The sequence below is a fragment of the Perognathus longimembris genome, chromosome 16 (assembly GCF_023159225.1).
Source record: "Perognathus longimembris pacificus isolate PPM17 chromosome 16, ASM2315922v1, whole genome shotgun sequence".
Classification (NCBI taxonomy): domain Eukaryota; kingdom Metazoa; phylum Chordata; class Mammalia; order Rodentia; family Heteromyidae; genus Perognathus; species Perognathus longimembris.
The window spans coordinates 5,143,312-5,160,654 of record NC_063176.1 but is presented as its reverse complement, the minus strand read 5'-3'; the positions used below and the strand labels follow the sequence as shown (position 1 = coordinate 5,160,654).

Genomic DNA, 17,343 nt, shown 5'->3' with positions numbered 1-17,343 from the left:
GAAACTGCCCAGGCCTGAAGGTCACTCTGAGGGGATCTTGTTGCCTTGTATGGTTGTAATTGCCCTAAAGGAATGCCATCTGAAGGTAAAGGGGGTGGAGGCTGATTATTCACTGCCCTCTCTAGATGGGACTAGTGTTCCTTAGGAAAGGAGCATGCTAAGCAATGGGAGAGGAGGCTATTGGGCTTACATGATGTTAGTAGAGAAGGGCATAATCCCATTCTGATTCCTCTCCCCACACTTGTACCATTCAACAAGCCACTCCTTACTCATACACATTCAAACACCAACTACACCACTGATAGGATGTTCAACATACCAGTACACCATATAGCTACACTCCTCCACAAACCAGGATGGTCAGCACATTGTCCACACTGCTATAAAGTGTGAGGAATCAGCACACTGCCCTGCCACACTGTTCAAATTATTCAGCAGTGCTAATGGTACTCTCAGCAGCAACTTGAAAAATAAAAGAATTTGAGCCTGTGATGACTCTGAAGCTAAAAGAAATGGCTTGGAGCATGATCATAATCCAGAATAATCAACAGCACTCAAAATTCTCAGCGATTAGTTCAACCTCAACTCATGTGTATAAGAAGTCCATCCACTGGATGAAAGAAGCCAGTCAGAAAAATGGTAGTCACCAGGTAGAGTTCCAAGGGCCCAAGGGAGCACTGCATCTTCATAGTCATCTAGATGCCCTTCCTTCACCGTCATAGGGCAGAAGCCGAGGAGGAGTTACTTTCATCTTTTATGTGAGTATAGTACGTATATATGGCTATGGTAGTATTTTACTAATTAAAACGCTAACTATTGAATTTATTTTAAATTCTTCATATTTTTCTGAATGTATATTATGCTTCCTTTATGTTATTTCCTTTCAAGGAAGGGACATACATAGTTCTGGGGCAAATAAAATAATCAGTGGTATGCTGACAAAGTTTAGGAAGCATACCATTTAGTTATCAGTAGGTATTAGTGTCACATTACAGAGAACTTTCCTTTTTTCTACCCCCTACTATTGCTATCTGTGGGAACTTTTCATTGTGCAGATTGACAGAATTATTTGCTGTATCAAACATTATTTTGATTGTACATTTGCTTGATTTGGGGCGACGGTCTTCAGTGACGATTATGGATTTAGAAGGGTAATGATAGATAAAAATCATAATGTTACACTAGAGGATATAATATATATATAATACAAGTCTTTTCTTTATTGTATTTAAAAACAATCTTATGGAAGTCGTTATCATAAACTCTATCAATATACATCCTACCATAATACTCTAAACCCTGTCCCAGTCTTATCTCTTCTGAAGTGTTACCTCTTAGTAGAGGCACTTTACAACACATAGTAGATGAGTATGATAAAATGATCTATGTCATAGGAATATTCTTGTGAGGCTGGTGGGGTGAATGATGGTATTAGTTATCCACTACTGTAAGTTATGAAATGCTTTTGAAGCCAAAGAGAAGATTGTATCCTTTCAAATTTTCTCTTTCAATCACAGAAGGGAAAATTAAACTTATGGACATGGGCCCTACTTTGTCAGTGCTCTAGGGATTATGTAATAATATCAGGTAACATAAGAGGGCATATATTAATTTGAAGCTTATGACCAAAAGAAAATGTGATCATTTTTCCTCAAGTTCTTTTTGTTAACCTTCAGTCAATACTCTAACAATATGGTTTCTAAAGGACTAAGGGTAGTAAGTTTAAATGATACTTTGTTTATATATAAATATGTGGCAACTTTTGTGTTTATCATTGTAAAGATGGAGAAACTCATTGCCTTACCTTTATATTATTTTCCCTGTAATCATGACTTACAGAGAGAAATATCCATATATAAGTGGGTCAAAGCATGGGTTTAAAAGAGCAAAGAGAAAGAAGAAGTGATTCACTGGTTCTGACACCCTGTTTAACATTTCAGGGTCAAACCAATACCAAATTCCCAGGACATAGTAGGGAGTCCAGCAGACAATAAATGAAATAGCAAACGCAACGGTCATCTTCAGCGTCCTCAGCCTTGCTCTTGGTATGTTGTTCTTGGATTGATTCAGTTGTAGTTCTATTAAACAGAGAAAAGAATAGGCATTTAAAGTTCATTTACTCACAAAATTAAATCCTCAGACAAATGAAGAGAAGAAGGGGAGTAGGGGAGAATGCAGTAACACATTCAGTATACAGTCCTACAAAATTAAGGAAAGGGGTATGTAGGGGAGTGATGGATGAGAATGACCAGGGCTGACATTGATCAAGATGCATTGTGTCCATACACTGCTTCATTGAGTGGCAACTCCTTTGTACAGCTACATAAAAGTAGTATGTATACATATTATTTCATAATCTAGAACTGCTATTTTATAATAAAATTTTTCTTCAAGCCTGACATTTTTCAAAGAAAAAATACTATTCAAAAACAATAATTTTGTAACTCCTTTTTATGCATCACTAAAGAGTTGAAATATGATTAAAAACATTCACTCCATTTTAAGTATACAATTAATTTTTGAGTGCCAATGTTAAATTTTATTGAATAAAGATTTTTTTATGGGGCTGGGGATATGGCCTAGTGGCAAGACTGCTTGCCTCTTATACATGAAGCTCTGGGTTCGATTCCCCAGCACCACATATATAGAAAACAGCCAGAAGTGGTGCTGTGGCTCAAGTGGTAGAGTGCTAGCCTTGAGCAAAAAGAAGCCAGGGACAGTGCTCAGGCCCTGAGTCCAAGCCCCAGGACTGGCCAAAAAAAAAAAGATTTTTTTATGGACTTTCAGTGAGACAAAAATAATGGCCATTTTCTACACGCCTTTCTATGAGTCTTGCTCTTTTCACACAGAATTTCAATGAATCCTCCATATTTGTAGATATTAAAGTCATTAGGAAAAAGTAACAATCATTAGGAATGACCACATTAAATAAATCTTAGCACAGTGGTTGAATATGACAAAAACAGCATGCTGTGCTTTGGACAGTTTGGAAATGCTTTCACACTGGATTGTTTACTGTTTATTCTTGTTAGACTATGAGAGCTGTTCGTTGCTAAATTTAGGTTACCACTGGTATCTCACCTGAGTACATCTTCCAGCAACAAAGTAACCAATTTCTGCTAGTTGAAAAAAGAAGTAAAAGACTAAGTGTGTTAGTAATATTTATCACACCCTCCTTTGCATTTCAATTTTTCTGCTTCTACACTGATCATCATTCTTCAGATTAATTCCTAGTTTATTCATCTTCTGTCCTTTTAAGATATTCCTGATGTAATTGAATCACTCCTAGATATAATTTTAAGAGGAAATTGTTTTTGCAATATACTCTTTTTTTTTTTAAGTGCCATTACTGGGGCTTGAACTCAGGGCCTGGGAGCTGTCCGTAAGCTTTTTTGCTCAAGGCTCTAACTTTTTGCTGATTGATTGAAATTGAGAGTCTCTCAGATTTGTCTTTCTGGGCTGGTTTCAACTGTGATGGTCATATTTTAGCCTCCTGAGTAGTTAGGATTACAGACGTAAGCCGCTTGCACCCGGTTGCCATATACTCTCTTGGAAATGTTAAATGTTGTTTTTATGGTGGGAAGAAAAAATTTCCGAGTCTCACTATGAATTTATTCTTTTTTTTTTTTTGGCCAGTCCTGGGCCTTGGACTCAGGGCCTGAGCACTGTCCCTGGCTTCTTCCCGCTCAAGGCTAGCACTCTGCCACTTGAGCCACAGCGCCGCTTCTTGCCGTTTTCTGTATATGTGGTGCTGGGGAATCGAACCCAGGGCCTCGTGTATCCGAGGCAGGCACTCTTGCCACTAGGCTATATCCCCAGCCCTATGAATTTATTCTTGACAATATCTGGATTTGAATGTGAAATAAAACATCTTTTCCTATATTATGGATATCAAGTGTTTGTAGTATTGGCCCAGCAGGAACGATTCTTTTCAGTCCTTATGCTGGGTTCTAATGGAATAATTGTCCCTTCTTCTCTAATGAAATAATGCAAACCACAAGTCATTAACAGGTTTCATTTGTAAATTAGGGTTACAAGAAAAGTATTACTTCAAGGGGCAATTTTGAATATATCATTAGCTAACGCCTCAGAGTAGTATCTGGCACATAGAAAGCGTCATTCTGCCTTCCATCGGCTGTCTAAGGTTTTTTGTCCACAATTCGCATCATTGTAAAGGGATACATACTGTGAGGATCTTGATGAAGAACTTGTGTCAGGGTAAAGATGATTTTTGCGTTGCATAGCAACATGATGAGAAGAGGGATGAGGAAGAGGCAGCTGAAGGTGAAGAAGTTATAAAAGGCTTGATGCCACCATCGTGGGAAACTGCAGTGTGTGACGCATTGAGAGAAGACCTCTGTCTGCCCGGAAACGTCCATCAGGTGGATCGTCCTGAAGATGTACAGCTGTGTGAGGAAGGAAGAGAGCACGAAAGTTAGCTTATGTTTGGTCCCCCAAAAGTATGCAAAAACTTCCTATCATATTATACTATCCTTTGAATATGTTGTTGCCTAAAACGACTTATAAAGCTCATTGATACTATTTTTGGTGTTTCTATGAGAACGTATAAGTGGATCCTTCCTCAAATGTATTTGGGTAAGTGTGAGTGAAATTATAGGGACGTTGGATTTTGGGAATATTAGTTCAACCTCGTATAACAATCATTACCCAAGGACTTGAGCTTTGTTTGTGTCTTCAATTTCACATACAATGACGAATAACCTTTTTGCATTATATACCCACAGTGGCTAAGGTTGGGTTTGACACCTAGAAGTACCAATACACACACACACACACACACACACACACACACACACACTTAACATTATTTCAAAGATCAAAAACTGTACTAAAATATTTGTTAAAAATGGTCAAAACAAATATGTTACAAAAGGCTTAAGGAAGTTGCTCTTAGACATAAGATAATATGTACAGCCTTATTCATAATAAGACCTGTCGGCTAATTGCAAGGGGGTCACAGCTGAGGAGGTTGAGATTTGAGAATGAAGCTTTGAAGCCAGCCTGGGCAGACGAGTCTTATCTCCAATTAACCTGCAAAAAGCCAGAAATGGAGGTGTGGCTCAAGTGGTAGAGTGCCAGCCTTGAAAAAAGCCAAGGTATTTGTTTATGTCCCAGTAATGGTAAAAAAATAAAACACAACCTCACGTAAAACAGATACATTACTAGTGGGAATGCACATTTGTATAATCATTATGGAGAGAAATTGGACAATAATTAGCATATCGACAACTGCATTGTGATGGAAAATAACAGTTTTCAACTTGACTAGGTTGAGAGATTTAAAAACTTGGAAACACATACTGTGGATATCTCTGAGGATCTTTCTAGAGACGTGTGGTATTTGGATTAGTCAATTTGAGGGAGGCAAGCCTAATCATTAGCCTGGAGTATGGGAAGGAAGAAAAAGTAGAGGATGGGGAAACTAATGAATATGATAATAAGTGATTCAGGTAGGAATCAGTAATGATGTGAGCATGACTGAAGTCATAGAGCACCTGCCTTGTAATTGTAAGGGCCCGAATTCAATAACTAGTGCCATTAAAAAATTCCATGTTGAAAGCAAAAGTTGAAAACGATATTTATGAAATTGCGAAGTATCTCTGTGCAGTGTACTATTATCATACATAGGGAAACAATGCCTTTACAGTACAGGAATATCCACATAACTAACACTGCCAAGAATGGGGCAGGGCTGGGGATATGGCCTAGTGGCAAGAGTGCTTGCCTTGTATACATGAGGCCCTGGGTTCAATTCCCCAGCACCACATATACAGAAAATGGCCAGAAGTGGCGCTGTGGCTCAAGTGGCAGAGTGCTAGCCTTGAGCGGGAAGAAGCCAGGGACAGCGCTCAGGCCCTGAGCCCAAGGCCCAGGACTGGCCAAAAAAAAAAAAAAAAGAATGGGGCAATGTTAGCATCTGCCACCGTAGCTAATGCGCTGAGAATAGTGGAACATCATTTATTTCTCTGCTTTGGTTTAAGGTATACGACCTAGATGTAAGCATGACAAAATGGTAGACGCATTCAAACTGAGGCGCTATATACAAAACGTCTGGCCTTCACTCTTCAAAAATGTAAATGTTATTGAAATACATGAAAGAAAATTGATGAATTGTTCCAGCTAAGAAGAGGCACAGCTAAATCGACTACATCTTGGACTTTTTTAAAAAAGAGGCTAAAAATTACAACAAATAGTGAGATCTGAATAGGTCAATAATAGTATTGTGTCAATTCTAATTTCCTGATTGTGATACTCATTTTATGGCTATGTGTGAGAAGCCTTAAACACATATTAAAGTATTATGTCTCTAGCTTTAAGAAAAAACCCTGCATTAGAGAAGACAACAAATAAGTAAATGTAGGAAAATGCTAGTGTTGGATAATATATGGATACAAGGTTTCTAAAAAACTCTGCATGATTCTTGAAATCTATTTATTGAAACCTATATTTTAATATTCTAAAGCCTCAAAACACAAATTGAATTAGTTTCTTTTTCTTTTTTTGGTTGTGGGGCTTGAACTCTGGGCCTGAGCGCTGTCCCTGAGCTCTTTTGCTCAAAGCTAGTGCTCTACCACTTGAGCCACAGGACTACTGGTTTTCTGGTAGTTAATTGGAGATAAGAGTCTCGCAGACTTTCCTGCCTGGGCTGGCTTTGAACTATGATCCTCAGATCTCAGCCTCATGACTAGGTAGGATTACAAGCATGAGCCACCAGCACCCAGCTATTGAATTACTTCTTAATGAAAATTTTAACCAGTTGGCATTTATTCTTTCACATTTACTGTTATCCTCAAGCTTTACTGTGAAGCATCATTAAAATGAAAGATAAGAGAGCACACCATTTTTAACAGGTATTCATAAAATTTGAACAAAATGCTTTTGTTTTAATGTAGTTTTTTAATTAAAAAAACTATTCACTGAATTAAGAAATTTTAATTTATTCAACAGGCCACTTCTTATGGGAGTTATAGAAATAAGAGTGGAGTATGTCTTTCAAAAAGTACTATAAAGCATTACCTTTTATTTGTTGAGTCAAAAAATAATCCAGTGTCTTATATCTGTGCTTAAAAAGTTAATTTTTATTTTTAAGGTATTTTCTCCCCTAAGGAGAAAAAAAAAGATTAATTGGGGAAACATTTTAAATGATTCCACTAGAGGGCGACGAATGATCATATTGACAATCTCAAAATCAACCCAAAGGAGTAGCATGGTGGTGCTTCTTTCATTTTACCGTCTAGAGCAATTTTTCTCTACACGAAAGGATATTTTCGATATACCTTGACTTTCTCCCAGCTTATTTTTTTTTGGGGGGGGGGCAGTCCTGGGACTTGGACTCAGGGCCTGAGCACTGCCCCTGGCTTCTTTTTGCTCAAGGCTAGCACTCTGCCACTTGAGCCACAGCGCCCCTTCTGGCCATTTTCTGTATATGTGGTGCTGGGGAATCGAACCCAGGGCCTCATGTATACGAGGCAAGCACTCTTGCCACTAGGCCATATCACCAGCCCCCCAGCTTACTTTTATTTAAACTTAGTTTTAAAAATTAAATAAAAAAGATTTGTGCGTTGAAGTCTTTTACTATACTTTATAAAAAGTTTTACTAGTGCATTCCACACGTCTCAAAATGTCGTGAGATCAAATGACTCAAGTGTAATTAGATCACATTCCTTAACATTTTAAGAAAATTTAAAAGCTATGATAATTGAGTTACTGGCTATTGTTTCTATTGAGCAAATGTTAACTACTCAATCCAACCCTTTGCAAAAATAACTGCAGCATAGTCTCTCTTTATATGCTTGCAGTTTATTTGTGACTATTCTGTCATAAAAGAGGATCCAAACCTGTCTATCATGGAATTTGATACTTGGCAGGGAATGTTAAAGGATCTGTGTGATACCAGTAATACAAATAGTGAAATATATGGAAATTCAGATTATTGCTTGTCTGTCAATTAATTATCGTCTTAGTCTTGTTTATGTTGTGCTCCAAGGCCACGTTCATTTCACTGATTAATAGATTCACTTTGCTTTTAGTGATTCCTTTGTCCTTGGATTGTATTTCTTTAATTTCTCTATATTGTTACTCTCTAATCCCTGCCTCCTCTTCTTATCAGTACTTGCTTTATTTTGCAATAAACAAGAACATTTTGTTTTCCTTCTCTGAGGTCAATTGCAGGCGCTCATCCCTCTAGGAATATTACTCTTTTTTTTTGGCCAGTCCTGGGGCTTGGACTCAGGGTCTGAGCACTGTCCCTGGCTTCTTTTTGCTCAAGGCTAGCACTCTGCCACTTGAGCCACAGCATCACTTCTGGCCATTTTCTGTATATGTGGTGCTGGGGAATTGAACCCAGGGCCTCATGTATACGAGGCAAGCGCTCTTGCCACTAGGACATATCCCCAGCCCCAGGAATATTATTCTTAACCATCACTTTTATTACAACCATAATATTACCCGTTTTTCTTCCAAAATAATGATCTTATTTGAAGATCTTTAAAAAAAAAATTCTTCAGCTATGAATTGGCGGTAATACCAGCGACTACCTCTAGGGGCTGGCCATGACAAGTGAACGGTCAATTAAATGTTAAATATAGTACTTGTACACCACCTTGATTTGAGACACACACACATATATTTATATCTATTAAATATATTCAGTCTTTTTTCCTGGTGTATTCTAACCACTGATTCTCACCATAAGCTCTTCCCCTTTGCTAGGCTGCCTACAGGAAAACAAATAGGAAATAGGTAATATTGAATAATGGTTTAGAATGTAGTGCTTAAACACTCTAGTTATGGGGTTAAAGGAGTCAAAAGCAAAATATGACAAACTGGTATATACTGTATTTCAACTTGAGGAAAACACAAGGAACTTGAATGTAAGAAAGAGACATTAGCCTGACTTTGCCCACAAGCAGCAAGGTATAAAGAATATTTGAGGAGCAACATCTTTCCAAGGCTAGAAAATAAGCTGATCACTAGAGGCTGGTTATTGAAGCTGCGGTAAACCAGAAGGGATCATTTCTGTGAAGTAATATTTTCCTTCCACTAACTGCTTAATCTCTTCTACCCCACAGGCATCTATTAATTTGTCTTTCATTCCTTCGCAAATTTATTTTTCTTCATCTCAAGCATACAAAGCATCATGATTTGACTTTATCTTTGACTTCATTCTCATTTGAAGACCCTTATTTACATGCAAACTTAATACCTTTTTATTCTTCTTATCTTATGAACCATCTCTTGCTTTAACTGAGTTCTTGATCCAGCTAAACAGTCGACAGTGAATTAAGGAGGTAGTGGGGTTTTCTGTCTCCCTAACAGAGTTAACTAGGTAAATTGATTTTTCTATATATTGGGAAGTAATCTTGGACATCTAATGGAATATTCATATGTTTATTTTCTTCATGTATAAAATAAGGATCATATATATATATATATATATATATAGTTTTTGGAGACACGTGGAATGTCGTATTTAAAAACATGTAGCATAATTCCTGGCACATACTTTTGTGATTTTATTAATCATTTTCATCATTATTTTTCTTATGTCTGCTAGTGGTATGCTGCTGCTTTAGGGTAACTCAGTCCTTGACATATTGCACACCTGAGGTAAGTATTTACTGATTATAAACTGTTGTCCAAGTCAGAAGTGTATTTTACAACAGTGAATTCTCTTTGGGAGCCTCCCTGTATCATCAAATTTACCTCCACCCCAAACTAAGGAGTGGCTTATATTTCTTACCTCTAGGCTTGAGGACTAAAGAATTGAAAATCTGGTGGAAGCAAAATGAGGGAGGAGATAACAACTTTGACAACAAATGTACTCACAACCTTACAAATGTAACTGTAACCCCTCTGTACATCACCTTGACAATAAAAATGAAATAAAAAAATTGAAAATCTGTCAATAAGTAACATGTTATATGAACCCGGCTAAGGTAGGAATATAAACATTTATCAGTCATCTGCTACTCTGGAATTCTTGAAGTCTTAGATGACACTTAATAGAAAGCACGTGAATTTATTTTCTTCATTTTATAGTTACCAGCCTAACTGAAGATAATCCTAAATTAGTACAATTCTCAAGGTGTGTTTATGGCTTTTGATTTCCTTTTTTCACTCCCTGCCTTCTTCCCTATTTACTTTCTTCCTTCCTTCCTCCTTCCCCACCTTCTTTCCTTTCCAACCTACTTTCAGAATTAATACTAGCAAGACATGGAATATACTTGCTGGCATATAGAGCTTTCAGAATGGACAATAGTTCTGTGGCCATGGGAAACTTCAGCCAGATGTGTTGATCATTCAAAATGCGAATTTCCAGATTCCTGGGCTTGAGTTGTGTATCTCATTTGTTATGGTTGGGACTGAGGTTTGAATCACTCAAGGAACAACCCGCAAACATAGGCACTGAAGAATGAAGATGAGCGCAAGCTTTTAATTGTACACTCACCACGACTGGATGTGACTGTATCCGTGGGCTTACCCTCGGTGCGTGGTAAAGCGTGACACATGCTCTGTGTCACTTTCTGGAAACAAAAAGCTCTCTGTGAGTGTTTCTTGTGGTCTCTGTCACATACATTTGTGTTATGTTACTCATCTGACTGAGATGTCTTTTCTTCAAAGCTGACAGCTGTAGTAAGACAAACGCTGGACTTGACAAAAGGGAACAAGGCCCAGTGACACTGGGAAAGCCAATGAAACACTGAGATGTGATGAACATTAAAAAAAAAAAAAAAACAAGACAGAACAGAATGTATCATGATTTTTTTTGTTAGATACATGTGAAAGGAAGAGCCAGGGTCAGATCTGAGGGACTATGTACCTTTTGGGTTGTTTTCTTTTTTTCCTTTTCTTTCTTTTGGTTGGCATCAGGGTTGGACAAAGGGCCTGCAGGCTGTTTGGCTTGCTCTCTAACACTTGAACTTGAGCCATGCCTCTAGCCTAGGTTTTGGCTGGGTGTGTTGGAGATGGAGTCTCACAGACTTTATTATTGCTGAAGTTGGCTTGGAACCACACTTCTCTGCATTTCAGCATCTTGAGCAGATAGGATTACGGTCATAAGCCACTGATGGCTGGCAGTAATATGGATTTCTTAAAATTCCTGTTAAGGTCCAAAGGGTGGAAAGGCGATTGCTTTCTAAAGCTAGACTTTAATTAGTCCTCTTCTGTGTCAAAATGGAACAGTAACTCCTATTTACCTCACAGAGGTAATATAAATACAGATGATTTGTTACATTCGATTTTTTGAGAACTTTCAGCAGTGTTTTATAAACTTTAAAAGCATTAAATGTAAGGATGAAACACTAGTTTTTTTTAAAAATAAAAATAGCATAGTATATCATAGTCTGTGGTTAATAGTAACATGGATCACTATGGTAATATATTTGAGGTGAAACTATTACATAACATTCAGAAAAATGTTTATTTTCATGTTGAGTTTTGAACTCAGGTATCCTCCCACTTGAGCCATGGCTCTAACCTGATTTTGCATTAGCTATGTTTTGGATAGGGTCTTATGTTTTTGCCAGAGGCTGGTCTCAGACTGTGATCCTCCTATTTATACCACTTGTAGACTGGGAGTAATCCCAGCCTTTCACTGCAACACCAGACATGCCGATTGGAGTGGGGGCTAGGTTGACATTGCATCATAATTGCCCTGATTTCTGCCTCCTGAGTAGCTGAGAAATGGGGATAAGCACTGACGGCTGGTCCTAAATGATTCAAAGTTGACTGTATATATGTCTTTTTTGCTGCACCTACTGTACTTGTATATTTTTTATGCTGCCACAGTGTGGATAGGTAGAGTATTTAACATTGCATTTCTATTATTGCCTTGGTATACTTAAAAGAAAGTAATTGGATCATTAAGCCAATATTTTACTTAGAGCTTCTGGGAGTGTTCTTTGAAGGACAACAGAACTGTTGGGGCTATGTTTTTCAGTTATTATTGTAAATTGGTTTATTTATATAATTGGTTTGCATTTTCATACATTAAATTGAAACATCAAATTAATAAATACTATGCTAGATAATTGTACTTCTGTAAAGATCTTATATTGCTAATAGTCACGTCGTAAAAGAAATTATTGCATTTCTTTCCATAACCTGCTTTCCTTTTCCATTTAAACATACAGGTGGGCAAACAAACACTACCAGCCACTGTTGCAGTGGTTTTATTATTAAAATTTTTATCCAGAAAAAGGTGGAACATTAATTTCCTCAATGGTATTCTTGACTTGAGCCAGTTTATTGTCAATGTTTTCTTTTGTTGTTGTTGCTCATTTGTAAATGCCATTTCTTATTGATTCCCTCTACTAGGTGATCAGAAAGAAAAGGAGCAACCAGTAAATCTAGTTTCTTACTACTTTACATCTTTCACTTCAACCCAGAACTACCTCTATTAAAATTAGTCATTCTTTCAGATCTTTATTAAAAACTATATAACATATTTAATTGTCTTTATCCTAATAGCATTCAGGCTTAAATACTCAACTAATTCTACCTTTATCCAAAGCATTGCTTCACTTTTTCAAACCAAATGTATCTTTTGGTTTATTTGTAGTAGGTTTAATTTTTTTTAAAAATATCTATCTGTATTCATTTTCTCCACAGATGAATTACATTTTCTCTGAGGCTTGTTTTAGTTGTTGTTTATTTTTTGTTTCCTTGGTACCAGGCTTCTGGTAGGGACCTAGTTTCTCCCAGAATACTGACCAATGAAGGGCACTTATACTTTAAATACATAATATGGAAATTTCAAGAGCCTAAGCGTTAGTGAAGTGGTTTCACTTCAAGTAACCTATTTGTAAAACTTAGTCTTGTGTTTGAGAAGTAATTATAATAAACTTTTTACAGGGCAATCAAATCGTTTTAGTTTTTCCTGTGCCCTCACTCATGAATCACATACTTTCCTTAGTGTTTTTCAATAGTCTATGATTTTGCATGATATAAAAAATAAACAAACAAAAAACATCTGGCCCACTTAGTATATCCAGATAAAGTTCCACTTCTGGATGCAAGTTTTTGGGAGACTCTAGAGGATTCTAACTTTGCATTTTAGTACATTCTTGTACCCTATACATTTGCAAGCATAGAGACAATTGATTCATTTGTTATATAACGGGGCTTTCATTATTTGTAAGAATTTATTCATCTTTTCCTCAATTATCTGATTGTTAAAAAGGCAGACTCCAGGTCAATGAGCTGGAAACTACATATTAATCAAGATGATTATCTCCCACTTTCACTGACAGAAAAATTTTCGTTTCCATTCAATCAATAAGAAAAGTTATATTTGCTACCTGTATTAATTTCACAATCTCTACAAATGGACTTAGCCATTGAATCCACAGCAACAGTAGAAAACTGGAGAAGCCAGGCACAATGGAGGCCACCTATGACCCCAGACACCTGGGGGGCAGAGGTAGGAGGATTGCAAGTTTGGGGCCAGGCTGGACAATATAGAATCCTTAGTATATACAATATATCGCATATAGGGTATAGAATATACTATCTCATGCCCATCTCAAAAACAAAAACAAAAAACAAAACCTGATAGGGATGAAGTAAAATTTGAAAACATATAGACATATAGTTTTTTTGGGGGGGGAGGGGGAGGATCTTTATGACGTCCCATAGCTTGTATTACAAACCGTAATACATAATTCAGATTATTATTAAAAACACAGATCAATAGAAACATTTGCCCAGGGAAACAGACCAGAGTCATCATCACAGCTCTTAACTTTGGTGGCTTACAGGACTCCTGGCTCTCCAAGGCCACAAGAACTCTGTGGCTAATGCCTTTGCCCCCGGCTTCAATGGGAGCCCTGTGAGGATGCTATTCCCAGGACTCGGTGAGCAACGGTTTACCTGTGGTCCAGCAAAGACACAACTGAGGATCCAGGCCAGGCCCGTCATGGCCTGCTCTAGCTTGCGGTTGCTCCTGGCAGCCAGGGGCCTGGTGATGGCCAGGGAGCGATCCAAGCTGATGACCACCATCATGAAAGCCGGGGCATACATGGAGAAGAGCTTGAGGTAGCTGAGGACCCTGCAGAGGGCCTCCCCGCCGTACCACTGCACGGTGGCGTTCCACATCCCGTCCAGGGGCATCACCACCACCGTCTCCAGCAGGTTGGCCAGGGTCAGGTGCTTCAGGAGCACCTTCATCCGAGACCGCGCCTTCCCCCTCTCCTTACGGGCCCACCTCTGCAGTTTCAGCAGGAAAGAGGCGTTGAAGGAGGCGGAGAGGAGGAAGAGGAAGAAAGTCACCCCCACTCGGATCTTGCCAGACAGGGTCAGGGTGGGGAGGTTGCCCTGCAGCTGCGAGATGCTGTGGTTGACGGCTGTGCACTGGTCTGGGGTCGGCTGCGGAGAGGCGGTGCTCGCCATACTTCCCCCCACCCCACCGAAGACCAGGCTTCCGCACCCGTGTGCTCCAGGCACCTGCAGCCCTCTTTCATCCCGCTCTCCTTCCCAGCGTGGAAATGTCACAGGTCTGGGTCGACGTCGATCCATCCCCCACCCCAAGGTCCCTGAGACTTCACGGGAAAGATCAAGGCAGCCTTGTTTGGAAGAGGGGTAATGGAACAGAGTGCTAACGCAAGAGGCTGCTAACCCCTTTCTGAAGGTCACAGGTAACCCGACCACCTGGGCCAGATGGCTGCCTTTCCAAAACAACACTGGTGAAGAAGGCTCCTTGAAGCTTCACTTCCACGTAGAGAGTCTCACATGGTATTATTATTCGACTCCGTGTAAGGAAGAGATCTTCTGAAACATCCTCACGGTTATAATTCTCTTCAATAGGGAAGATCCAAAATGAAATGAAGGGAATTTCTATTTTTTTTTTTTTAAAAAAGTCCTGATCCAATTGAAATCTGTGGTCGTGAGAATTTAATATGTTTCTTAAAACATTTTTTTTTGTTTTCTTTTTTGACTCCTTTGAACACACGTTAGATGTGTATGTCAATTGAGAACCGTTTTATACAAAAACCAAATCAATACTTAGAATCCATTTTTTTCCGACACTAATTAGACTATATTCAGTTTTATCAATAAGTTTTAATGTCAGATGATCCATGTTTATGTTAGAACAAAAAGGACTAAGCTTTTTTTTTTTTACTGCCTTGATTTTGTAATTTGTTGAATTTTGTTTAGATATTTTCATGACAAAAATATTTTAGGGAAAGCAGTTACAGGAACAGATATTTACAAAAATAATGTGACTATTTCTATGGGTATTCATATTTGAGATGATCTTTTACGTGTTACACGAGCATTTTTGCACTAGAACCACTTAGAACCTTTGTATCACTGCTTTAACTTGCATGGAGAAGGATTGATTATAGTATCTTATGATGCCAATAGTGATATGATTAGGCTGGAATTTATTTAATAACTAGTGCGATTTGATTAGACACGATCTAGTTTGCTTCTCTAGCAGTCAGAGCTGAGGCAGTACTGAAGGTAAGACATTTAGTCTTTGTTCGGGGGAATAACAGACTAGATCATCTGGGTTTTTCGGTTCCTTACTTAATACTAGAGAAGGGTTGGTAAGTATACTGGACACATCTTACACGCCAGTGTTTCTTCTAGATTCCCTCTGTTTACCGTGTTGTTGTACTTTAGATTTCTTGGTATCCTTTCGTGGGTAGCCCATTTCTCCCGAACTCCGGTCACAGCCAAACACTGTTCCCTTTTGTTTCTGTAAGTTCAGCTTTCTTTGTTCCACCTGTAGCAGATGCCATCTGGCACTGGTTTTCTGTGTCTGAACTAGCTTATTCATCAGAATGTCTTCCAGGTTCATTTATGTCATCATAACTGGCAAATTTTCTTACTTGTTTATGGCATATTAATAATTCATTGGGTTTGTATTTTCTCCATGTACTTTCTTTCTTCCTTTATCTTCTGATAGACACAGAGCATTTTGATATTTGGGTAACCATGAATAAGGTTCCGAAGAACATGAGGTGCAGGTATCTCTTTAAGATGCTCATTTCACTTCCTCTGCATATGTATCCACTATGGATCCTGTCACAGTTAGAGTTTTAATTTCTTTTCCTTTCTCCCCTCCCTCCCTCCCTCCCTCCTCTCTTTCTCTCCTTCCTTCCCCCCCTCTTTGTCCTTCCTTCCTTTTCCCCTCCCTCCCTCCTTCCCTCCTTTCCTCCCTCTCTCTCCTTCCTCTCTTTTTCCTTTCCTTTCCTTTGTGACTTAGAACTTTATAAACTTCATTTGAAAATACAGAATCTCTTTATTGGGATTACATTACGTTGAGTAATATAGTACCCCCTTAAAAGGTAGCACATTTTCTATTGAGTGCTAGATAATTATTATTTTTAAAAAGTCTATGCAGCAAGAATTATTTTTTCTGGAAATGTTTCCACCTGATCTAAGGGATTGTCAATTAAGAGCTCAAATTCCCTTACCATAGGCATTGTAACCTAGATGCAAGCTAGGTCAATCTTGACCAATATACATATTGTTTTATTTTATTTATGCTTAATTTCTAGAGCACTAGTGAAATAATGACTTTAAAACTATAATAATATGTCAAAGTATTTCAGAGTCAGCTTCATAATAAAGCTACTGCATTAATTAATCCATAAAATTTGTGACAAATGCTACAATTGGAATACATTACTAAGTAGAACTTAGTTATGACCACATCACATAGCATAGCATAGCAGGTAACATTGTGAGCCCCTGGAATACAGTTGTCTGATGTTGAATCCCAGATAAGTCAACTAGATACTTTTTGATCTTTAGAAAGTTGTTTACTTTAGTTTTTTTTTTTTTGGCCAGTCCTGGGCCTTGGACTCAGGGCCTGAGCACTGTCCCTGGCTTCTTCCCGCTCAAGGCTAGCACTCTGCCACTTGAGCCACAGCGCCGCTTCTGGCCGTTTTCTGTATATGTGGTGCTGGGGAATCGAACCTAGGGCCTCGTGTATCCGAGGCAGGCACTCTTGCCACTAGGCTATATCCCCAGCCCTTACTTTAGTTTTTTTTATCCATAAAATTTGCAATAACAAGAGAACCATTCTCTTGGGAACAAAGCATTTCTGGGATATAGTAAGAACTCGATGAATGTCAACAACTATTATTATTAATGTAGTTTTTGTAATAGAGGTTATTAGTAGTACCTACAAATTGTATTGATGAGAAAGTGAAAGATTTTCTCCTATAGATTCACTGATGAGTTAATGTCTAAGAAACTATCTCAATGAGCTAATCTTTTGGATAAATGACAGCTTACCCATTGGCACAGGTGAACAATAAACTTATAGACATCTCTGACCTCGACCAGGTTGTTTTATGTATAGGTAAA

The 17,343-nt window shown here is 38.3% G+C and overlaps 1 protein-coding gene across 2 annotated transcripts; it reads right to left on the bottom strand.

Moving 5' to 3' along the window:
- Positions 1-1,833: 1,833 nt before the first annotated feature.
- Positions 1,834-14,412, bottom strand: Gnrhr (gonadotropin releasing hormone receptor). 2 transcript variants are annotated; one of them, XM_048363908.1, is made up of 3 exons: positions 13,894-14,412; positions 4,187-4,406; positions 1,834-2,078 (listed from the first exon to the last, which is right to left on the bottom strand). In XM_048363908.1, the coding sequence occupies exons 1-3, from the start codon at positions 14,410-14,412 to the stop codon at positions 1,834-1,836; spliced, it is 984 nt and encodes a 327-aa protein (XP_048219865.1). The 2 variants fall into 2 exon arrangements, with proteins under 2 accessions (XP_048219865.1, XP_048219867.1); XM_048363910.1 differs by having other exon boundaries at positions 1,939-2,078; positions 4,187-4,278.
- Between the last annotated feature and the right edge of the window lie 2,931 nt (positions 14,413-17,343).